The 24,489-nt window shown below is 42.0% G+C and overlaps 2 protein-coding genes and 2 non-coding genes across 8 annotated transcripts in view; 3 read left to right on the top strand and 1 right to left on the bottom strand.

Moving 5' to 3' along the window:
• prdm9 (PR domain containing 9) overlaps positions 1 to 2,507 on the bottom strand; it is a 5,499-nt gene extending 2,992 nt beyond the window's left edge. The window contains exons 1-4 of one of the 3 annotated variants that reach the window (XM_071462049.1): positions 2,371 to 2,507; positions 1,156 to 1,263; positions 960 to 1,052; positions 132 to 409 (exon numbers count right to left, since the gene is read on the bottom strand). In XM_071462049.1, coding sequence (XP_071318150.1) covers positions 132 to 409; positions 960 to 1,052; positions 1,156 to 1,252 — 468 coding nt within the window. In that variant the 5' untranslated portion in view covers positions 1,253 to 1,263; positions 2,371 to 2,507. Of the gene's footprint in view, positions 1 to 131; positions 410 to 959; positions 1,053 to 1,155; positions 1,311 to 1,606; positions 1,904 to 2,370 lie in introns of those variants that run through there. The other 2 variants (XM_071462050.1, XM_071462048.1) reach the window with 2 other exon arrangements.
• Positions 1,937 to 2,007, top strand: trnag-ccc (transfer RNA glycine (anticodon CCC)). Its single transcript has one exon. It is a non-coding gene; the product is annotated as a tRNA-Gly (tRNA).
• On the top strand, positions 2,130 to 2,200 carry trnag-ccc (transfer RNA glycine (anticodon CCC)). Its single transcript has one exon. It is a non-coding gene; the product is annotated as a tRNA-Gly (tRNA).
• fbxw10 (F-box and WD repeat domain containing 10) lies at positions 2,383 to 24,489 on the top strand. Of its 3 annotated transcripts, XR_011685014.1 has the most exons (15): positions 2,383 to 3,165; positions 3,394 to 3,555; positions 4,053 to 4,183; positions 4,286 to 4,393; positions 4,494 to 4,600; positions 4,703 to 4,906; positions 5,030 to 5,151; positions 5,798 to 5,952; positions 6,075 to 6,217; positions 6,361 to 6,519; positions 6,649 to 6,938; positions 7,014 to 7,530; positions 12,440 to 12,505; positions 13,766 to 19,155; positions 20,924 to 21,930. XR_011685014.1 is itself a non-coding variant. In XM_071462045.1 (14 exons), exons 1-14 carry the CDS (start codon positions 2,499 to 2,501, stop codon positions 13,842 to 13,844), a joined length of 2,910 nt encoding a protein of 969 aa, XP_071318146.1. In that variant the 5' UTR covers positions 2,383 to 2,498; the 3' UTR covers positions 13,845 to 24,489. The 3 variants fall into 3 exon arrangements, 2 of the variants coding, with proteins under 2 accessions (XP_071318146.1, XP_071318147.1); XM_071462045.1 differs by having other exon boundaries at positions 13,766 to 24,489; XM_071462046.1 differs by lacking the exons at positions 12,440 to 12,505; positions 13,766 to 19,155; positions 20,924 to 21,930 and adding an exon at positions 7,603 to 12,433 and having other exon boundaries at positions 2,384 to 3,165.

Raw genomic sequence — 24,489 nt, 5'->3', positions numbered from 1 at the left:
TGCAGAAAATGAGAATATTGTCATGACAACACACACATAGCGATAACCAAAACAGGAAGTTGTTGTAACAATGAGTCTCAACTACAAGTCAAGACTCATCTTCAATTTCAGTTTGATATTTCTGAGCTCACCTCCCAGGAGAAGTCACTGGACATAGCATTTTCACTTGTTGTAACTTCCCCCTCATATGGTCCAAAATGCATTCCCGGAGACACTATTGGTCCATGACTTATGACCCCTATGCCTGCCTTGGGAATACTAGATCTGCCTATCATCAGACCATAGGGAAGAGTGAGGAGGGCCCTCTGGGGGACACCCATGCTCGTTGGAAAGTCAAGAATAAAAGACGGGCCACTAATGCTAGCAGGATCGCTCTGGTCCTGGAAGAGAGTCAGACACTCTTCACAATCTGGGAAATACAAAGAGGAGGAAAACAGAAAAATACAGTTAGTAAAAGAACCGCTCCTATTTATTAGGGAATAATCTTATAATCAAATATTCCACATATCAATGGGAACATTCATTCAATTCATTCCATTTACAATAAGCTGCATAAATTCCTTTGTTATGCAGCTTTCAAACTTGGAGCTCGAGTGGATGCTTACGATAATGTGGACACTTTGTATGAGGCCCATGGATGCTGGGAATATAAACTCAACTGCAAACTCAAGTACACATGGCTAAAACTGAGGATTCAGTCTAATAAAAACCCTGCTTTCATAGATGTTATAACACTCAGTTCTTGTTTAAAGTGTTTTAGACAGGTGCTAGTTCAACCTTAATAGCATTTTTGGAGACTACAGATTATGCTGCTGTTGAATTGTGTTGTACTGAGCAGAACTGAGCAGACTGAGCAGGGCTGCTGTATTAGACTGCATTAGGTTCAGCTGGTGCACTTAACGAACTGGCAACTGAGTTAAAGTTCAAGAGGAAGGACACTATAACGGGGATTTGCTTACAAAAGCCTTCACCAGCCTCTGGGTTTTCTCCCTTCCCCACAGTGTCCACTTCCTTCTGGATGGGTGTTTCCGCTGGCTCCAACACCGGCATCACTGGGACAACAAAGACACTCTTTCAGAAACGTGTGTGGGAAATCATGTCGTGTCTCTGGTTTAAATGTTGAACAAGGGTTCAGTCTAACACGTAAACTTATACCCGTCGTGGCGTTGTTGTCAGGCGGTAGGCACTCCTCTGTTACAACAACCTCCTCGGTTGGTTCAACCCACTCCACCCCGTTGCTCCTGCCCGACATGAGTGCAGACTCTGGGGAGTGTTTAATGAAGCCATTAAAGCCATATTCACCGATAGTGCTGAAACAAATAAATATAAGACGCCAAACCAACTGACAGCTAATGTTAGCATGTTAGCCCAGCTCGAGAAACACTGAGTCAGCAACCAGTTTAGCTGACTAACGTTACATTTCATAAAGATGGTGAAGAACCAAAATCCTGATGAGATTCAGTGCAAAATGTGCTGTCATTAGTTTGTCTTAGCTAATAGCGCAGCTTTCACAGCTAGCTAGCTATCACAGAAGCACCAGCAACGCAAACAGAATATGTTCCCAGTTAATTTATTATACTTCAAGATAAATTACTTTTGCACCTACTTGAATCACAGCGGATATATTCGTCGTAGTTCTTTGCTAATTAGCATTAAAACGGTTGCTTTCGGCCGTTGACATATGTTCTCTGACTTAAGCCCGAAACTAAACTAACCGAAGGGAGGACGCTTCCCCGGAAGTAAATAAATCTCCCTTTCAGAATATGAGTCCTTATTTCCGTTCTTTTCCAAATAAAAGTGCACTGGAGAGGCTTAAGCTTTATCGACTATCGCACCTCCACAGGCGAGTCCACCAACATCAAAACTATACACATAAACCACGACTAATGCTATGCTAAAAACAGAGTAAAAACTGCCGTTCTCCTTCATACTGTCAGCGCCGCTGGTGTAGTGGTATCATGCAAGATTCCCATTCTTGCGACCCGGGTTCGATTCCCGGGCGGCGCACGGACTTTTATCCCAGCAATCTGACAACACTATTTCTAATAATTGACATTATTTCTAAATGCACAACTTACAGTGTAACAGTAATTATTATATAAACTTAGTTGCCCCTTCTTGAGTCATCGGCGCCGCTGGTGTAGTGGTATCATGCAAGATTCCCATTCTTGCGACCCGGGTTCGATTCCCGGGCGGCGCACGGATTTTTTTTCCCCAGCCTGACAATACTATTTCTAACAATTCACATTATTTGTAAGTGCACGGTATAACAATATGATAATGTAAAATCAGTATTATCTCTATACTTTAAATTCAAACACGTTGGCATTATAAAGTATAGCCTGTATCTATCTACTGCTGCAAACTTACGGTCGTGCAGATTGCATTGGGTGGATGCTTTAGTTGAGATAATTATGAGATAACGTCAACAAATTTTATGCAAAAGCACTAAGAACAGGCGACCTAATGAACTGTGAACGCAGTCTACGGGAGCCTGCATGGGGAGGCGTTCCCTCAGAACAGCATCCGTCCCCGGCCGGCGCTTTGTGTTGTTGCCCGGTAACCTGCAGGAAGATGGCTGCACGTTTACCGGTATTGTACAAAGAACAAAAACATCTGTTGCCTGGCGACGATGTAGCCAACAGGAAGCACCACAACCCACTGAAAGCATCGAAATGAAGTCGGTTAAATGTTGTCGGAGCGCGTCTGTGGAGGGATGTCTCAACAAGTGCGGGATGTGTCCATCATGCGTCTTTGCCCCCAACCCCCCGGGGTCCACCCAGTGTCTGTGGAGGGTTTCGGATGAATTCAAGAGGAGATTCCTGGTGGATCTGCTCCTGCGCTGCAGAAACGTCCAAGTGCTCGAAAACGTCCAGGATGTGCTGGGTGTAACATCGTGGACCATGTTCGCTTACGCCAGGTCAAAAGGCCCGACTTGGCCTCGGGATTACCGCTGCCGCAGCACAGACCGAGCTCCGGGTGGGAAACCGCTTGGCATGGACATGGATGAGATCAGGGCCTGGTTCAGCAGCAGTGCAGACTGGGTGAAATCACGCTATCTCTGCCGTCTCTTTTCACTCTGTGACTCGGAACTTTTACGCATGGTCTCCAACCTAACCAGCGTGCTCCTGGTCAGGCAAAAACGAGGGTTTCTGCAATTTAATTGTAAGAGCACAAAGTGGAAAAAGTCTCCTGAACAAATGTTTAACTACTTATTTTGCAGCACACCCTTTGCTGAGTCCTTTAAATTTTAAATTGTGCAAACTCAGGTCAGAGCAGTGCATGTTTGAGTTGCACTGCATTTCTCATTAGAAGACATAATAAGGACATAAATACAGTGAGATATGAGGTTGAAGCATTTCTTTTGACTCAGTAATTATATGCTGGTTTCAGCGAGTAGCAGCAGTGTCAACCACTATGATCAGGACACTGCTGGAGACTCAGAGGATCCTGCTCTCATGGTGGTCCCTGGATCTTCAAAGTCTGTGTCTGGAGTCAGCCGACACCGAGACTTCATAGGCTGCCTCCCTGTTGACCTGTCAAAGAGGATACTAGGTAAGTACACACAGAGGTGACATCAGTGAAATACTGTGAAAGCGCACTGATCATTTGCAGTATTTTCCAGTAGGAACACTGCAATGTTCACAGGCTTCTTCCAGCTGTATTCACTGGGTTACACATTTTCCAGTATGTTTTTTTTTTTTTTTTGTTTTTATGCAACAGAAAAAATTCTACATGTTGCAAGTTAGTATGAAGCAACTACACCAGGCCAATAGTACCGTGGGGATGTCACATGACAACGCTCTTGCTAAATCCACCACATTCAGCCCTTGGATATAAGAACAACAAACCCCTGCCAGGCAACTCTTTGGCTGTCTGCTCTCTGTCACCTCTGTCTGCTGGTTAAATCACATTTCTCTGAGAGGCAGAATGTGACAGACAAAAGGCCTCCATGCAGAAGTGGTGACAGTTACATTTACATTTAGTGTCTTTATCAGCGTCAAAAGTCCAAACCTTTCATTCTTAGACTGTAAATGTGAGTCTCCTAACAGGGCTATTAGAGGAGCACACTTTGAGGCGATGCCAGAAGGTTTGTCGATACTGGCAGCACCTTGCAAAAGAAACCATAGAGGAAATCAAGTTCAGAAGGAATTTCCAGGATCAAATTAAGGCAATGATGAAGGTAGGGCATTTGTTTGTTTGCATGATTTCGTTAATACTTTCGAAAAAAAATGATTTTGTGTGTGGTATTGAAGATAATAACGTACCTTTTTTTCTGTTTTAGAGGTGCAAAGGTTTTAACATAGTCAGTCCTTATTATTCCAACGTCGTTGAGGTCCTTGTTCCCACAAAGGATGATGAGAAAGCAGATGTTCATTCCAGTGTTCAGAAGGTTAACAAATCAAAACCGTGAAAATCCATAAACCTCAGTTTTTGCACCAGAAATCAATTTGTCAGTAGATTGATGATGTTTTCTTCGATCGGTTTTACAGGTCCTGCCATTTGAAGCTGCGTATGCCAAAATCAAAACCAAAACCGTGCAAATGGAAGAGCGAAATGTTTACTGTGGTGCATATTTTACCAAAGTGCTGCTGGGCAAGTTAGTGTGGTCAATTTCATTTCGTTGTGAAATCCTGCACATTGGAATGAAAACGCTCTGGCTGCTGTAATTCAGGCGTGGTTGCGTGTTTGGATCTGACAGAGAAGACCCTCATCGGGTGGTGGACTACAGAGGCGGATCATTTATGGCCAAGGGTTCCAAGGACCGCGTGGCGCATCTCTTTTATGTGGCATCAGAAACCAGAGCTGTGTCGGTGATGAAGGGCCATGTCGGCAGCATCCGGGCAGTGCTGCTCTGTGAGGACAGACACCTGCTGATCACCGCCAGCTGCGATGCCAGTATCAGGTGAGGAGGAGAGGGACAGTTAGCGCACGTCACCACAACCCAGATCGATGAGTAGGATTTATTTTGCAGACGATGACGACTGAAGTACGTTTGATGGTGTGCGATGTTTCGTCACACCTGTAGGTGCTGGAGTTTGAAGACAGACAGGTGTGAGATGGTGCTGTATGGTCACACTGGCACCGTCAACTGCCTGGATGTCCACGCTGATAGACTTGTCTCCGGGGCTAAAGACTGTTTAGTAAAAGGTAATCAGCCTTTAAAAGGATATTTATAGTCTTTCAGATGTAGAATTACACACCTAGTATTTAGGGGTGCTGCAATGTTGCTTAGCAAATGTGGATCATCCTCAAATCTGGAACATAGAATAACTTGTTCTGGGCAGCAAAATGTGCTTTTTTACAAAATATAGAGATCATGTAGAGACCAAGATATTCTTGCCGTACCAGTGGTTTAAGGTTTGCCAATATGATTGCAAAAACCATGAGGTCCTCTGATATTCAAGATATATAATGGTGAAGCTACTCCAGAAAAGGACAGAGGCATGGTGGCAGTTTTTTTAAGCTTTACTTTAAACCCTTCATCAGGAGCAGGCGGAGCTGACAAGCAAACATCAGATAATAAATCCCGGGCCTGCCGGCTGAGTGCTCCGTTACACTCAGGCCTAAACTGTGAGATTTAACAGCAACAGCACAAATTAGCAAACCATGCTCACAACATCATGCAAACCACTTCAGTTCTTTGGAGGCTGATCAGGGAAGGTTGATATCATCAGGCTTTTGTGCCCCTGCTGGTGCCATGAGAATATTCTTTGTGTTTTCATCTTTAAAATGTAGATGTGAACTTTTGCATTGCTTTGTGCAAGTGAACTAAACTCAGTCACCACACTGCCAGTGTGGAATCTACACACAGGGAATCATTTTGAGGATTTTAATTTCAAACACCCGAGCTCTATCCAGTGTGTGAAGATCAACACGACAAAAGTCTACAGCAGCTGTGATCGGGGCCTTGTCAAAATCTGGGACATGGAGAAGGCATCACTGCTCAGGGTGAGAGTATCAGTCATCTGCAGAGAGCTCTCTTTATGTAGAAAGTAGGCTTCTGTCTGTCATATGCACTTGATAATATTTTATTGTTAATAACTTTTGCAACATGCACCACTTTCCCTCAGGTGATTGATGCCCACAGGAAGTCAGTGAAGTGCCTGTTCTTTGACGAATGGCATCTTCTCTCTGGGGACTTAAACGGTCAAGTCATGGCCTGGAGCAACAGCTGTGATGCTAAAAACTGTCTAATGACCTTCACCCACCCAAAGTAAGCAAGAAACCTTAAGAGCTGACGTTCAAAAAAATATTTTTAGATATGTTTTGTCACCTTTTTTTGTCCATATTCTACGTGAAATATCATTGCCTGTCATTTTAAATACCCCTAAATAACCTAAACTGACTTTTGTGGAGGGAGGTCAAATCTCTGACCCTCGTCTACCTGCGCGTTGTTACTGGCTGCGTGGACGGGAAGATTCGTATTTTTAATTTCCTCACCGGAGACTGTTTGAGAGACATCACAGCAGAGGCTGAAACAGGCCGTTTACTGTCGCTGCATTTCCACGACAACAGGTGAGTCGGATGCTCTCTCATAAAAGCATGTTTGTTTTTTATTATTGCATTATTTTAATTAGATGTTATTATTACACCAATGCAAATATACTTTGTCTCTTGTATTTTATTCTCTCTTCCCCAATTTAGGATATTAGTGAACACAGCATCCAGTGTGAAGCTGTACCAGTTCGCCAAAGTGTTCTGGGCTAACACAGACGCGACAGAGGGAAGCCAGGGTGATGTTCTGGCTCAGGGTGGTTTGGTTTCTGAGAAATCTGCTGCTTCACTCAGACAGCTTCCCTTCACCTCTGATCACAAGGCACAGGTGGCTTTGCCCAGCCGAACCATGCATGACTGTGACAGCAAGAAACCAGAGAGCGAGGAGCTCTGTTACCACAGCCACTTCCTGTTTACCCCCACTACATGTAAAACACAAGGTGTGCATGCACATGTGTCAAAAATAGAAATACTGTAAGACAAATTAGTCCCTAAACAAAACTGTTTCTTTATAGTCAGAGAGCGCTGCGAGGCTGCTGAACCGGCAGTGATGCTAAGTGAGAAGGCAGCGTGTGAACGGATGAGGAAGAGGGGTCCTCATCATCCTCCGACGCGTGACTCCATCCTCCTCAGAGTCAGTGCCGTTCAGAGGGCGCGGTGCACGGATGAAGTTAGCATCAACATGGAGAGCAACGCAAGACTGCGGGATTCCTGGGGCCCTCACACACCTCAGGGTCCTCTGCACTCTGACATGCAGGACCTGGAGAAGAACCTGCAGACTCACATACGTCCACTGCTGCTCACACACGGCAGCCGTCACAGATGGGTCAAGGCCTGCGTCCCAATTCTGAAGAGAGGCGCCAGTCAAAATGTGACAAACACAGATGTCACCCCTGCTCCTGACACCACGAGGGGACACCATCACTGTCTATTTTCCAAAAAGACACAGACTCACACTGCTGACACACAGAGGGCAATCAAGAGGGTTGGTGCCAAAGAGGGGCCAAAGGCTCCTGAGTGCACGCTCACAAGGTCAGTGCCTAATCTAGAATTCTGCATAAAAACCAGTTTACCTAAGATTAACCCTGGTGGACCCATTCACAGAGCAGGGATGATTCAGGCTGGAAGACCTTGTCCAGGCCAAGAGGGAACTCATGCAGAGGTGTGACTGAGAACTTTCCAACAGGGATAAGGACATAGTGAGGAAGGTCACATGTGTATTAACAGATGATCTATGATTTCTTTTTGATGATATATAATTCACCACTGCACAATTTACATCTTTGTTTTTCCAAATCACCTTTTCTTTTAATGTGATGTTTCATTTAAACTCCACTAGGGGTCAGTATTGTATCATCTGATGTTGGCCCAGAGTTATTGCAGCTTTCCTTCCCAGTTTGCTTTAGACTTTATTTTGCTTTAATTTTCAGCAGCTCAGTTTAATTTGTAGTTAGACTTGTAGCATAAAGTTTAAGTTTAGTTCTTTTATTTCCTTTTTCTTTGTTTCTTTTAGATTTTGCTTTCTTTCTCTGAAGCTGAATCTTGAGTTTCCATTTAAATATTTAGTTATAGTTTATATTGGGAGGGACACAGTTTTAATTTTTTTATGCAGTTTTATTTTATAATTTGACTGCATGAAAATTTAAATAAAAAGTAGTATTCTCATAATTTAGAACACTTTTATATTTTTAAATCTGTCCTTACCCCACAGCGATGATTCATTTTTTAAATTAACTCTACAAAAATGCTTTTTTCAAGCAATTATTCTCAAATTTCAACAGTTATAATAAGCAGCAGCTGCCACTTAACACCTACTGTTTGTACCAGATTGGTTTTGGGTTTTTTTTTCTGAAGGAGCGTAGTCTCATCTCCTAATTTTCCCTCGGTTAATGAACCATCCTGAGTAAGGCTCTGTCTCCTTCGTCATTGCTGTGACAACAAATCTTTGTGGATTTTTAACTCTTCAAACAAGATGAGTGAAGTCGTCAGAGTGCGTGGAGTTCGTCCCATCCAGAGTGACCTATCACCCTGCCACCTGCCCTCTAGTTCCAGTGCCTTGAGGGCATCATTAGGGGCGAGGAGGTTGAAGATCAGGGAGGGAAGGTCCTCTGCTTTGATAGCAGCAGCACAACAGCTGGGCTGGCCCTGAATAACAAAGGATTATGAGGAGGACTGGCTGGGCAAGACGTCCCTCTTTGGAGAATGTCTGCTTTAAGGAGTTCTCTGCTGCTAATTTGATTTGGTCTGCAGAAAACTGGGGATAATAGTGCCCCCCCCTTTTTTTCTCATGTGGCAGTGTGACGTAGGGAGACAATGCAAGCCCCTCCTGCCACCCCAAGCTTAGCTTAGCTTCATCAGGCAGCACAGTCTTGTCCAGGAGCTGTAGAGCTGCAGGGGGGATAATGAGCGTAAAATCAAAGCAAAGTTAGAAAAGGGAAAGTCTTCATTGAGGAATGCCCTTAGACCTTCTGCTCCCTGGACCAGGCCCAAGGGTTGGTCGGGGAGGAGGGTACAGGTTTATTTATGCACGAGGAGAGGCTTGAAAGAAACGACAGTTAAGGGCCCTCACAGTGAAAGACGGCTTTAAGGGTTGAGGGTTGGGGAGAAGGCAACAAAAGAGGATTCAGTATGACCCGGCTGACCTTCAAGCTACATGGATCTCCATCTCCAAAGGTGCATATTTGCATCATAGTTCATTTGTCAAATTAATTTTTCAATCTCTGTCATGCTGTGTCAGCAGCAGGCTTGGACTCATAACCGGGACTTCACTAGCACCATCTTTCCAGGCCAGGTCGGTCCAGGCCAGTCATGGTGCAGAATGTGATTAACCAAATTTTGATCCGCATTGTTTTTTTTTTTATATTTGCATGCCACTTAGACGGGTGGCTGTCTTGCCCCGGAGCTGTTCAGATATCACACCATCGCCAGGTCTAACGAGATGGGCGTCAGATGCAAAGGCGCAGTGAATATGCAAATCACGCCATTCTCAGGGGGAACTGGCTCATGATAAGAACGGTGACTAAATCACTTCATTGGAGAAAACATACTCTGGACATGCTGTGAAAAGCAGTCACTGTATTGTGGACACTGTTGGAGAACTGAACTGAACTTACACTAGGATCATACTGAACAACTGACAGATCAGTGACATCAACACATGGGAGCGACAAGTGACTTGATCTTAGCACAGCTTTAAATGCTGGGCCACACGGCCAGCACCATTCCCAACCGTTCCCTGTCAGGACTCAGCAGAGCCAGGCTGGAAACAAGATGCATATGACTTTCTGACGTCATTTGCAGATAAAGATCATAAGTGCAACACTATGAAGGGAGGCAATTAACAGGAACACCATTACTGAGATATGTGGACTAACATCCACATCCAGCCAAGCCAAATAGATAAAGAGGGAGTGTGATTGCTCATTGATTGGGTCTCAGTGGTGCCTCTACAGCGGGCAGCTTCTTGTTTTCTGGAGCTGGACCTCGCTGCGTTCATGGACCCTTGATTGAGCCAAAAAGAGTGGAGTGAAACCACTGTGACTACACAAGGAGGACAATCAAAAGGGCTACTGGGCCCTCGTTACAAGACTGAACCCCTCAAGAGCAGATTGTGAAAAGCTGTTGCTCATACATGGCTCAGAGCTAACACATGTCAAAAAGCAGTGATATGGGCTGCGGAGGTGACACCAAAATTAGTTGAGGTTGAAATCAATGCTTCATTCCTTATAAAGACTCACTGTGGGTAATTGGACCGTAAAGGTACCAAGATTTTATTTTCCCATCACCTTTGATTTTGTTTGTGTTTATTTCATTAAGTTGAAACTTTTGTGTTTTCATTTATGAATTGACTGATTGTACCGAGGGACCGTCTGTTTTTACAGCGCAGCATCTGGAATGCATTTTGATAATTGCAAAGAGATTCTTATCTATCTGCAAGACCTATTCTATACAAAAGACCTACACAAAAAACAAACACAAACAAAATCAGACACACTGGTGCTTTAACACCAGAGGCCATGGCAGTTGGATGTCACTGTGCTATTCTTCACAGGCAGCATTGATGTTTCAGTACTCGTCCACTAGGGGTCCCACTATCACCGCTGATAGACGTATTCAGACCTGAATGTTTCACCCAATTATCATTGCTTCTGCAGTTAAAGTCTCGTCTCTTCTTCTGTGTGTTTTTGACTGATCATGTAGCAATAACTGATGTCAAAAATTATTTAGAAATAATCTTGTAATTAATGTTAATTAAATGTAAACTTATACTGTATATTTTTTCTTTATATTACTGTAATCAAAGAGAATTTTGATGCAGTGTGAATCTACTTCGAAGACAGGCATTTGAATATCCCGTTTCTGAGGTCTTCGTGGCACGTCGGTGAATGTGTTTCAGTGCGTCACTATTAAACAAGAGCGAAGGGTGTCATGGATTGACCTGTGGTCTCAATGGCTCCCAGTCTTCACAGAGCAGCTCCAGACACATGAAGGCGACAGTGTTAAGTGTCATAATTTCGCTATTTTCTCAGACATAAATACAGAGACGTAAAAAGTTAAAGGTCAACTGCATAAAACTTCCCTATTTAGAGGTCAGTAGACTCATATCGTCTGAAGGGGGAGGAGGGAGCGGTACCTTTGGAACAAAAGGGCAATTCACAGAGGAAAAGTTATGGCAAACGCCATCTGACACGGCTTCCTGCCACAAAATGAACAGAAAATTAATTGTAACGCAGGACTCCAAAGGTCTTCATGCACCACAGAAGAAGAACAAAATACTTAAGTGGGCCCAGAGCTGCAGAGGAGGATTAGAGGTGCTGGACACAATTGTACTTTAATGGCTGTCTAACCGAAGAGGGATTATTTGAAATCTTGTGCCACCAACATTATTTCTATGAACAATAACTTCTGCCACGTACAGTGAATGGTGACTGGCTTCTATTTAAGGTTCAGAGTTTTAGCAAAACGCCAAAAAAGTCTAAGTGTGAGAGAGAGTTCGGGACAGCTAATGGACATCTTTATCAGTGCCTTTCCTCATAGTTTGACTCATGCACTTAATCACAGTCTGACAAACAATTAGCTGCTCCCTCATGTCAAGTACAGATGTTTGTGCTCCTCTGAATCCTGATACCAGCAGAGCTCTCGCTGTTTGGAGAGGTCACGGCACCTGATAAGAAAAGGGGCTCTCATGGCTCTTGTGTGGTGAAAACATAAACACACAAGTTGCCCCCACGCACAAAATCTTTTAGGGTTGTTTTTCTTATAGCTGGATTGTGATGCTGACATGGGTGATGGTGATTTTTTTTTTTTTGTTGAAAAGTGAGTCATTTAGTTTGCATTAATCAAGAAGCTGCAGCGTGGGATGAACTGCTGCTGCCCTTGCATAACAATGAATGGAAATTCTGATGGATTTGGCCCACTATAGTCTCTCCTCGGGAGGTTATCACTTCATACAAAAACTTTCTACCTCACATTATTACTTAAGACTTTAGATAGATCCCCAGAATATTCAAGGCAATTCAGACTTCTGAAAATGTTCATTACCATTTACCCTGCAGCTGAATTCACTCTCTCTCTATAACCCACCAAACAACAGTCACAACAAATACCACTTTCCAGACATGATAACTCGACTGCTGTTTGTACAGTAAATACTCTGTGGGATTCTCACTCTCTCCTCGCATGACCCTGGCCCAGGAAGAGCCTTTTTTGGAGCTGTGGAGAACCAACGGGCGTCCTAGCTTAGATATTTCACAGCTCAGCAGGCTCCCTAGCATGTTGATACAAGTGCTGGGAAATAACATGCAGTCTGGTTGATTCATGCCATTTGTGTTTTTCATTTAGTTGTCATGTGCAGTTTTCTTTTTTTTTTTTTCCAAACTGACCCATATTAGCAGCAGATGTTTTAGGTCACGGAGCAGAACGTCTTATGTGCTTTTCCCAGGGGCTCGTGTGGTGAGAGGAGTATGGCTGCGTTGTATGAGGAGGACGAGCATTTTGCCCCCCGAAGGTAAGAATTTGTTGCTAAAGACGCCAGACGCCAGGGGAGAAGTGAAGGAGTAAAACGGTTCCTTTATCAGCAGCTGTCACTCCACGAGCTAATACTTGCGTCTGAAATGCACTGCAGTCTCCAAACTGGAACATCAACCTTCACTGACATTAAATGGAAATAGAAGTAGCTTTGACCTATTAGGAAAACTCAACTGGGATTTCTTCTGTATTGTATTCCAGCAACATGATTAACCAATAATGGCGCAGTCTGTTTTTGAAATTCAAGCGCAATTTTGTGACAGTTTGACCTCTCCCTCCCTCCTCCCTTCAACGCAGCCACTAGAACTAAAAAGTGGCACAACTGAATAAAGTTACTCCATGGACACAGGAGCCAACAGAAAACAAACCACTACCATTAGCCCATGCTAGCATTGCCGTGATAAGCTCCACAGCAGTGCCGACAGTTAGCCAGCTAGCGATAGCACTGAATAAATTCATAATATTGGTCAGCTAAAGTTATCATGCTGCTGTAGCCATCACTAATGAAAACAGACATGTAACATTATGTAGCATCAAGTTACTTACATGTGAAAGAGAAGAAAACTAGTTCTAAATCAAGTTCGAGCCCTTGAGCAGCTCGTAGGGGTCTCCATCACCGTGAAGACAGAGCAGTATTGGCTCCATGGTCGGACTGGGAGAGAAATTCACCCTTGGACTTTATCTGTGGTCGCACAAACGACACTGAGGGAGCTGGGTAAAGACAATGGAGTTGGCAAAAACATGAAAAAAACTTGATTTATCTGCTGTCACACAAATAAACTTGTGGACTGACCTGTGCTCTGGCCTCATCTCTCTTTGTTGGATTCTTTTAAAACACTTAAAACAATTCATTTCATTGCTTTTTTGACAAGATGTAGATGAGAAAATTGATATCACACTCATGTCTGTGCTCCAAATAGGTAGCCTGAGTTAGCAGGTGATTAGTGTAGCTTAGCATAAAGATTAAAAGCACAGGGAAACTGATGGCTTGACTCTGTCCCCACTGTATCTCTTCTAAAAAAAGTGAAGATATATCAAGTATTGCAGTGCCAAAGCTGTGTCTAGATGAATCAACTTATCTGAACACATATTTCTGAACCCTCCACTGTCACAAGAAAACAGCGGCTTTGTAAACCCTTTCATTTTCAACTCGTTTGATACTTAAATGTTCGTTTTTTGTCATCTGGGACTGAGATGCTGGTAACCATTGTGATAGGTCTCTCTTCTCTTGTCATTCCAGGATTCATCGGGTCGCGCAGCCTCTCACCCTGCCCTCCCCCAGTCTACAGCTGTTAAAACACTCCATATTATTCCCATAATTGTTTCAGTGTGTGGGCTGTTATTTTAATGTGCCAAGCTGGATGAGTCAGGAATCGAAAACTGTTGCGGTACAAAAGGCAAGTATTTTCTGACTACTGCCATCTCCTCTGCGTTCTGACATTCAGACCATTCCTTTCCTGAGTAGCTGCCTTATTATCAGGTGATCATCATTCAAGTATAAAACAAATAAAACCTGGCATAGGGAAGGGTAACAGTAACTGACCCCCATATGGGTTCGCTGTGTTTACATTTCAAAAATCTTCACATCCTTCCAGTTGCAATAAGACACACTGTGATATATCTGTTTGGCCCTGGCCAACATGTCTGATATGCATTTCATAAAGTGTGAAATGGATATGGAGGGTAAAAAATTGAGTTAACATGAACACAGGCAATTTTCCCCTGAAATGATGGTGATTTCATTTTATGGGCTGATATGAATTAGCAGGTCCTCCAAGACACACACGTTTTTCTAAAGTGAAGTTATTTTCTTTCGGTTTCAATAGAGGTTGTGCAGTAACTCACACTCCACAGTGCTTTCAAGTGTTTCAAGATATTCACTTTTTGCTGGTGTCCACCTGAAGCAAACAACAGCCAAGGAATAAATTTGCTGATTGAGTGTTTTCTAAATAGCCTTTTTTCTCTCAACAGTTTCTGTGGGTGACTTTAGTTTCAGTTAAGTGCAAATTAGATTTTTCTTACATCTTTTAAAGGTGTTTGTGTTACTTAATGACTCAGGAAATTAGTGATTTAACTAGAAAAGTGTTGACCTTTTTTTTACAGTAATTTTTCTCCTTTCTTTCTCTAGAGTGAAGTGAGTCTACAGTTTTGGCTGCTTTCTCACTCTGTTGCTATTTTACGTAACATCCCCCTGTAGACTTTTAATAATTACAACCCCTTATTCTTTCGACGTCTGTTAACAGCTGCGAGAAAATTAATTTGAAGCCAATGTGAAAAAAGGGAGATTAAAAAAAAAAAAAAAGCAGTACAGATACACAAACGGTCGCTGTCGAGCAGCACAAGCCTGGAAATTTATAGTTCTCATTCGGAAAAGCTCTATAAGGTGAGATAAAGAATGTAACTGATCCTCATGCAGCTGCAGCTTACAGCAGTTATGAGTGTTTAAAAGGTGCTCTGCCGAGCCGTTTGGGTTGGTGTGCTGTTTTTCTTCAACAATAAAAGAATGAAGTAAGAATGACATAGCTGGAGTTGTCTTTCCCACACAATCTGCACACAATATCAATTTAGCATTTTGCAGGGCGTAATGAGTGTGTGTTGGATGGGGCTGTCATCTGGTTACGACTCCTCTCAGAGGCCGTGCAAAAGCAAAATGTCATGTTTAGTGGTTGCAATGGAAAGCTGGTTTATCCTATGGAGCAGTTACACGCACATACACACATAAACAACGTCTAAACAACATGTTCAAGGTTGCAGGGAGGTGGAGATGGAGAGAGCAGAAATTAGAGTTACAGGAAGAATGAAGGATATCAGTTTGAATCTTTTGGCTGATGAAATAAAAGCAGAGTCCACAACAGTTTCACTCGGCTCTTTCCAAACACCAGGCCGCTGCATATGCACACAAAGGAAACCTGATACCATGTGATAAGTTGGAAATGTCAGACCGCTTTTCTTTCTGCAAGTGTCTACGCTTGTGTACTGAGTGTACTGATGTGGCTACATCAAAAGCCATCTTTACTGCAAGTTTGAATCGGAGGCTCAGTCTCTCGTATGCAGCTCATGTGTTTTGAATCAGCTAGATTCACTAAAAGCACTCTACCAAAGAGGCAGTGGAAATGAACTGCCGGTATCACAGGAAAAAATGCTGCTATCCCCCAGCGATATTACAGTTCAATAAGGATATGTTACATCTTTTGCAGCAAAGATTACACACATTTATGTCACATTTGCAACATTATGAATGCAACACTTTGTCAGACTGAGTATCTCCACACAACTTAATGCCACAGACATTTACTGTCGAGCTTGAGTTTTATTTTTATTTTAAAATCATGTAGAAATCACAAAGGGATTTTTTTTTTTAAATATAGCCATTCTAAGCCATGGATTTGGAAATACCATCTCATCTGTGCTTTGTTTGTCTGGGTCTGAGGAATTGATGTTGTAAAATTGCAGCATGAATCCCTGAGTGATGATTATATCTACTGTACAACTTCTGAGATTGCATTGGTCCTTTGATAGTAATCAGGCTCTCATAATAATCAAAATACATTTATATTATGGAAGACAAAATAACATTAAACTTCACTGGTCTGTTAATGTCTGTTTAGCCTCAGTAAAGCACCAGTACCTCACCAGAACAGGTGTGTGTTCTCCATTAGTTCCTCACATTCAGGATCAGCAGACTGGAATTCTCCTGGACTCTGTATGGCGGATGAGTTGGACAGCCACCTCGAGTGCAGTAAATTGAATGTAAAATCAAATCTATTTGAACCAAATGTAGAATTAAAGGTGCAGCGTACTATTCCAAGAGAAGCAACAGAAGACTGCATATATTGGCTCTTGTGAGTCGAGCCATTTCTTTCAACTTGATCGGCTTATAGACACCATGCCGTCTGAAATTTAGTTCTGCTTTTTTTTTTTTTTTTTTATACAGTAGGTTCTGTGTCAAGAGTTTTTTTAAGAGCAGAGGGGCCTGGCAGAGCATGAAATATTTCCATAAACCCAAGCACTGCTGCCATTGGAAGTCTGGTTTGTCCGACAAAAGCAATTTCTGCGCGACTGATAAGAAAGGAACGAGTGGGAAAATACACACTCTAGTGTTGTTAATTAAATTTTCACTAGCCCAGCTGTAGTAATATGGTCTCTGTCTCACACACAAACACAAGCATACACATAAATGCACACACCTAGACACACAGTACATTATGGCACAGCATCAGGGATGGCCCCTCCTTTTCACTAATCTGAAATGAAACCCAACCTCAAAGGGCAACAGTGGGACTTGATGGAGACTAATGTTTTGAAAACGGGGTGAGTCACAGTCAAATCCAACGGAACTGCTCTCCATGGCTAATTAAAATAAACCAGTGGCCTGCAATCATGGATCCAGTTGGCACAGTCCGTATAAACAGCACGTTGCCTTAAAAAGGGAACCCATGATTCTGAGGACCAAACCAGTGGCGTGTGTCCCAGGCCGGTTAGAGTAAGAGTGCGGAACTGGACGACAACACAAAGGCCACATCTGGGATCACTGTGTCGTGAAAAACACTCTGGAGATGTCGAGATATCCACGCAAACAGGCGCCCGGAATATTTCCCCAAACATCCATGTGAATATTCCATATTTGACTGGCCCTCCACACAGTTATGTGTTTACCTCTGGAAATGTCTTCTCTTAAGTGGCATGAAGACGTGACAGCGCATTTTGGCATCATACTTCATCCGTCCCAAATGGGCTAGCCGTCAACGTGACAGTAGGTGAAAACAAATACCCCTCAAATCTCATGTGAGGTTAAGTTTTCCCACATGGACAAGAAAGACATTCTGGGAACTACTGGCATGGGTTGAACCATCAAACCTGAGATTTGGGTAGTGATACTGTGTGCTGGCAAAGGACTGACTCCACCTATGTCCTCCTCCCTTCCACCGCTGGACTGAGTGTGTGTTGAGTGCGCCATGAACTTGGAAATGCATACGAATTACTGCTGACCCTTTGTCTTTCCACAGTTTACTCATTTGTTGCTGTTCTGCCTGCATACCTGCAAGTATTCATACATACAATATACACTGAAAGAAAAAAAATATTCAAGGGTACTCCCAGACACAGTATTGGCGTCCTCTCAATCTTTCCTGCACAATTTGCTGTTTTTGGTCAAAGCTTTATTGAACTAACTTTGTATACCTGGCTCACACCCTCATCATTCTCTGCAACAATAACACAACTGTGCCAGGAAGTTCCTGTTCTCAGCGTTCGGGCTTTGCCAGTGTTGAGGGGAACAAGGCAAGGCCCCAAATTCTTTTCATCTGCGTTGATGTGATATTTTGCGGTTTTCATTTGTTTTAAGAAGGAAGAGTGCCACATCCACTTCATGCTCCATCGTCAACATGGAGCTCTTTCCTGAGAGCTTGACAGCAGGATGAGCTGTTCTGTTCATCAGTTTGGTGTGCCGCACATGTCATTCATATCCATATGGCTCCACATATAATGTGACCTTGCCGGGAGCCAACAGAAATACAACTCAGGGTTTTAAATTATTTTTTATGCTCTTATCGTTTTTAATTTATTTTACCATTGCCCACTGGCATTTCATCATCCATGTGGTTCAAACTTGCAGGCAAAGAATAACACATATCAAACCACACTGAGCAATATACAAGACCGGAGTGAAGGATAAGAATCACTTATCATGCCCATTCTGATATGTAAACAATCCGCTGTAGGTCAGTGGCTGCAGCACTTGTGCCATTACAGCACATATAAACACACCTCGGATGATAAAAAAGGTGCTAACAGGACCCAGGGCATGAAAAGATCGCACATGAAGTCGTCAACAGATTTCTTTTTTATCTTTGCCGAGGGCAGATCAGGGACTCGGATAAAGAACAAGTTGATGTATAAAGCTTTAAAAGCCACATAAATACTTCTTGGTCTTGATCCATTCAAAGCAAGAAAAACTAGTATGAAAATGTTACACACTTAAATACTTAGGCCATTGAGTGAGTCACGATGTTCCTATGACAAACTTACTTTTTTTTTTTTTGAAAGGACTAGTTCAAGATTTGGGGAAATATGTTTATTTACTTTCTTGCCTAGAGATAACTGACAAGACTGTGTTTCCCAAAATCTTGAACTATTCGAAGCTATATTTAAGTTTTGTTATTGCTACATAGCTAACGTTAGCATTAACAGCTGTTTACTTACTTGGCAAGAAATAACGTCCCCTTATCCTTTTTTTGCTTCTATTTTTATCATTTCTTTTCCTATGCTGAAGTTAGCATGCTAACCAGCTAGCTCTGGTCCGGTCTGCTCATCTCATCACTTTCCAATACCGAGTCAGTGTAGCATCCAGTCTGCCCTGACGAGGTAGTGCTGCTCAGAGGACGTATTATAATCTAGTTTCGTGTAAACACGATGATGACTGGAGCTCTTGCGAAGACTTATAAGCAAACAGCTGTTGATGCTGACGCTGTCTATGTAGCAATAGCAAAACTTTGCAAAAAATAGTTCCTTTAAAGTGCTCAGAAGAATGGAAATTTACTCTGTGACAACTGGCAAACTCCATCTGCTGATGAAGATCATCTTATATGATTGAAAGCTCCAGAACAGCTACAACTGTAAAAGGACTTTGAGGTGAGATTGTTTTGTTTCTAAGGTCAAGAATGAATCACAAGTACCAATGAGTCTTGATCCATTCAAATAAAAGGTAGGATAAATGTTGCCCACACAAATACTGAAGCCCATGAATGAATAACCATTGTATAATACTGTCTATTTTTTTAATTCTACTTTAAACTTCTCAGCAACAAGAATACACACACGCACAGGAAAACTAGAGCTTTGTGTGGTTTTTATTGAACATAAAACTCAAAGTGAAATTCTACATGTAAAGAGAATCCTGAATATAGCAGGCAGCCACAAGTTAGGTAGCTCCAGAGTTTATTATACTTTGCATTTTCTGTGACAGCTATCATTAGTGGGCTCTTTGTTACTTGCGTCATAGAAGTAATAAGATGCCTCCCGACTTCTGAAATGGTGAAATGAACCGAACTAATGTATGTTCACACACAAAGACCACCCCATTTATGTATGCTAATGATTTTATTGGAATAATGTGTGAGGGGAGATCATCCAGAGTTTGGATTCTTTCTCAAGCTCTCTTGCTTTATTATTCACACACGTTCTTCCATCACATTTTGTGTGTTCAGCTGTGTGCAACACAATGAATGTCTTCAAGAAGAGACTGTGCTGTTAGTGTGCTATTATTCACATCTCACTCCTCTTGTTTGAGGGTGGCCATTTGGGACAGGTATTCACACTTTTGCCTTTACACATGTTCAGAGAACGCTTCACATAAACTAGTCCTTTATAAGCATAATGAGACCTTCAGGGTGCTTTCACACCTAACCTGTTTGGTTTGGCTCAAACGAACTCTGGTGTGTTCTGTTTGGACTCATGTCAAAGCTGCCAGATGAACTCTTTTTTAATCTGTGCTGGAAAATGCTTTTTGTCCCATAATATCTTTTAATCAACATTTATGAAATACATTTTAAGTCTTGACTATCAATACTCGTGAGGTGTTTGTGACACAAAAGAACATGAATAAACATATAAAATAAACACATTAGGTGCAGTAATGTGGCTCATAACCTGCTGTCCGTCTCAGAAATTTGATTTCCCCATGAGCTAATGATGCAGAGCAGTCAGTCCATAAGACTTTATGATTACTGCTTTTGGTTTGTTTACAAAAGTTCTGTGTGAATATGAACCAGACCAGAACTAAAAAGCAACAGTCTATAATTTTTTCCCTTGGTCCAGAACAAATGAACCAAACTACAGGTGTTTAACACATGCTTATAAATGGATTAAAATGAGACATTATAACAACTTTATTTGTAGAATGTCAAGTTCTAACAATAAACACTCATTTTTAACCAACTGTGGTCAGTGATCATATCTTTTTAAAGGTCACCTGGATCTGCATATCCAATATGATGCTTTCCAGGTGCTCACTTCCTTTGTTCCTTCAGAGATAGCCAGCTTACAAACAGAACCACACTCACTTTCTGAGGGAACAACCCATCAGGGTGAAGCAAACAGCAAAGCCAACCATAAAATCAGCTGTATAAAAGGAAATTATATCTGCGGATGCACAAAGTGGGGAATGGCCACATGATAAAGCAGCAAATGAAAAATGCAGATAGGTGCCATGGCAACACGGCCCTTTGAGCAGCACAAACAAACAGCAGGAGCGGAAATGGAGAGGTTGAGAGTGAATGCCAATTAAATGATTTTCTAATGTGCTTCCTTACAATGACAGCAAACAGACATGCTCTTTATAATGCCTTTGTTAGCATCGCAGTGGGGACTGAATTGATAATGCATCTGTCTCTGCACTTAGGGATGGAAAAAGTGATGTGGAGGAGGGAAAGTCTGAAGCAAAAAGAGGTGCGAGATCCTGATTCCAGCTGTGCTTCAGGCTCATCTGGGAACATTGGGATCAGAACCTGGAGCCAGGACCTTAGTGAGTGATGAGGAGATAGACCTGGCATGTTCAGATGAAGATGATCATGTACGGTATGTAAAACCCAACCCTGGCCTTCAGTTAGGCGTGTTTATTTGACACTCAGTTGGTCACAAGATACTTCAAACTCTACTCTTACATAATTATTATTTTTATGTGCCAGGATGGGAAAATTTAGATTTGGACCTCATACACAGTGTCCTAGAGTTAAGCAGATTTTGTGTGTAAATATGGCGCCAAGCCTTTGAAGTACAAACAGAACTCTGAAGAAAAACCATGAAGGAGCCAGAGTTAATATACTTTAATGTGTCTCACTGTGAGATATCACTCACTTATCTGCAAACACCAGCCGACCAACGAATTTTAAATCATCTCTTTTTGGTCAAGAATGTTAAAAATGTTAAAAACAGTGGCTCAAGTCTTATAGACTTTTTTTTGGAAATCTTTCACTTCCATTTAGTTGCTCATGAATCTTTCTACTGAACAGCCTCCTCCCACTCTTTCGATTAACCTACTTGAAAAAAGAACATTCTGGTTTTTAATAAATGTTATTCCATTTTTGGAAAGAAAAGTATGTTTCCACTTCTGTCTCTTTGTTTGCAAATTGTCTTAAAAAACAGGGAACAGAACTGGATGAAATCTGGTGGGCAGAAACTCCTTGACTCAGGGCACCAGCTAAGTAGGTGGTGATTCAGATCTAGGGTTTAACCTATTCACCAACTCTATGACTGCATTCAAGTTCTAGTGAAAAATCTCACATCTTGGAATCCAAAAGAACATAGACATCAACAAAAAAACCTTTGCATAGGCTGAAGTGTTGGAATAGGCTTATACACTACAGAACGCCTGTCATGCTTGATTAAAGGCTTGTTAACCATCAAAATTTACGGTTCCTTAAAGATCAGTTGATTTCTAGATAAAATTGTGGTTTTCTCAACCAAGCATGTTTCCAATATATATGTCTTTGTATTAAAGGATACCATGTTCCGATTTTGTTTACATGTGTTTTTAAAGAATAGCTTGACATTTTGGGAAATTCAACTCTTCAATTTCTTGTGGAGAATCAGATTGGACGCTACAGCCTGTAGCCAATTAGCTTAGCTTAGCATGAAGACTGGAAACAGGAGAAACAGCTAGCCTAGCTCTATATAAAGTTAACAAAATGTGTATACTACCACCTCTGAAGCTCACTAATTAACACAATATCTTTTTTGTCTTCTGTACACTGCACATAACCACAACTTGTTAATTTTACACATCAGTTTTTGTATGCATTAAACAAAGTAATCAGTGAACTTTACAGTTGCTGGTTGGCAGAATGTGTCCCCTTTGCACTGAGCCATGCTAGTTTTCCCCCCTTTTTCAGTCTTAATGCTAAGCTAAGCTAATCTAGCATCTAAGCTAATATAGCATCTAGATTTCCTCATCTAACTCCTTGCAAGAAAGTGAATCAAACAATTCCTTAACATTAACACATTCTTTAGGGTCGATAAAAAGAATCAACAGGACTAACTCATTTAAGTTTGTACCATATGTTAGCCTGAGCCTGCGAGGGACATCCCAGCCTCCAGCCACCTGTGCATGTGAAGCACAAATGTGATTGTATTTACTCTACACTGAGATTCTGTGCCAGAAAGTTCTTTTGAATGGGACTCTGTGTGTCTCTGAAGTCTTGAAACTGGATGCTTAGGAGTGGTCAAGGTTCTCTGTACCCCCACAAAGGTTTATCCCTCCACTTATCATTCCTTAGCCATCAGCAGCTCCGCAGTGGAGCGACACCAGAGCCCATTGCCTAATACAGTACACACATGGTGATGACAACAACTGCTGGTGAATAAGGTTGGAGATTAATAGACAACCCATTAAGACTGTAACTCATGTTGGATATGTTTGTTTTGTCTGTTTTCTGAGGTATGCTCCGAATAACATAATCTGATTCATGACCCTCTGGTTTGTGTAGATATAGGAAATTAACACAAAGAGTAAAATCCCTACATCAGGGATGTTTTCTAGCATCTCAGTCCAAAGGTAAATGTGCAAAATGCTTTAAAGTGTTGGAGACATTTTGGCCACCACTGAAAAACAAGATGTCAACATGCACTTCTTTCTCTGTTTATATCTCAGTCCCTGTCTATGTCTGTAGAAGTCTCAGCAAGTGTGGAGCCTTTCAGACTTCTCGCACTGTGGCAGAGTGACTGTGGCAGTGACCATAAACTACCCTGGCTCAAACTAAAAGGATAGATAACCCTGTCTTTTTATAGCAGGCGTGCAGAAAGTCTGCTCAAGAATTAGAGCCAAGTAGACGCATGAAGAGGGAAGGAAGGAGTTTAACTTGAAGTTTGTCTCAGTCACCTCATACAGAGACAAAGTGAGAATGAGGAGAGACAGAAGTTTGAAGTAGAGGAGAGCACGTGGATGTCAGGTACAAATTCAGTTAAAACTGTTTAGTATTTATCAGGACTGTTGTTTGGCAAGGCTGTTAGGTGCTGAGCAGATTTGTAACAGTCGTAATATTTCAATTTGTGACCCTTATGGGGCAATTTCCAGGTGTGCCTATAAAAGTGCCTGTAAAAGCCGAAATATGCTTTTGTGGAAGTTGGCATTCCCACCAGGAGGGGATCAAAGAATGCTTTGTGAATAATGCCGAACAGACACACATCAATAGCAATAAGATTAGCATGGGAGAAAAGGCGGGTTTGAATTTGTTTCATATTAATTTCATGTTGAAAGTCGGATTCAGTTCATACACGTGAAGTCATGCCATCTCCCCGTGAAGTGGCACCAGCCAGTGCCACATTCAGACAGACCTTTTGATGCAGCTTCACGGGGCATCGAGCCATTTCCAGCATCCTGGGATCAAGTAATTTCAGAAAGTGGCGAGCTGTTGTGTCACCATCCCACATAAATTACCCAAATGCACAAGAACAAAAGGGACACACTGAGGTTTTCTATTTAGTTTGTTTTATTTTATTTTTATTTTTTTCACGTTTCAAAGGTCAGCGTTAAAAAAACATTTATTTTGAAAACTTAATGAGCACCAGAGGAATTGCTTGGCAACTTGCCTTTTTTTTCCCAGCTTTCTTTTCGCCTAAGAGAGAGCGCTCTGGTGGCAAGGCATTCTCCAACACTCTCCGTCATGGATTTGTTTGGTTTGACTTATTTACAATGGAAACTGCTGAAGGGCAAACTGTCTACACTGGGTGACGGAGAGGGGGCAATGGGATCATGAGGTCAAAGCCCTGACACCAAACAGGACCTAATGTGACTTCTCAATAATGTTCTCTATGCGCTGATACACATGCACACAAACTTGTCCTTTTCCACCCTCTTTGAAATAACATATGTACTTAATTACTGTACTTCAGCATAATTTTAAGCTTCTAAACTTCCAATTTTACATCACTTACACTTTTACTCCACTTCACCATACCAGTCATTTGATT

Source organism: Trachinotus anak, unplaced genomic scaffold, assembly GCF_046630095.1.
Source record: "Trachinotus anak isolate AG129_WGS33_773 ecotype Australia unplaced genomic scaffold, CSIRO_AGI_Tana_v1 ptg000025l, whole genome shotgun sequence".
Classification (NCBI taxonomy): Eukaryota; Metazoa; Chordata; class Actinopteri; order Carangiformes; family Carangidae; genus Trachinotus; species Trachinotus anak.
Note: the sequence above shows the minus strand (reverse complement) of the source record. Positions and strands in the feature narration are given on the sequence as shown.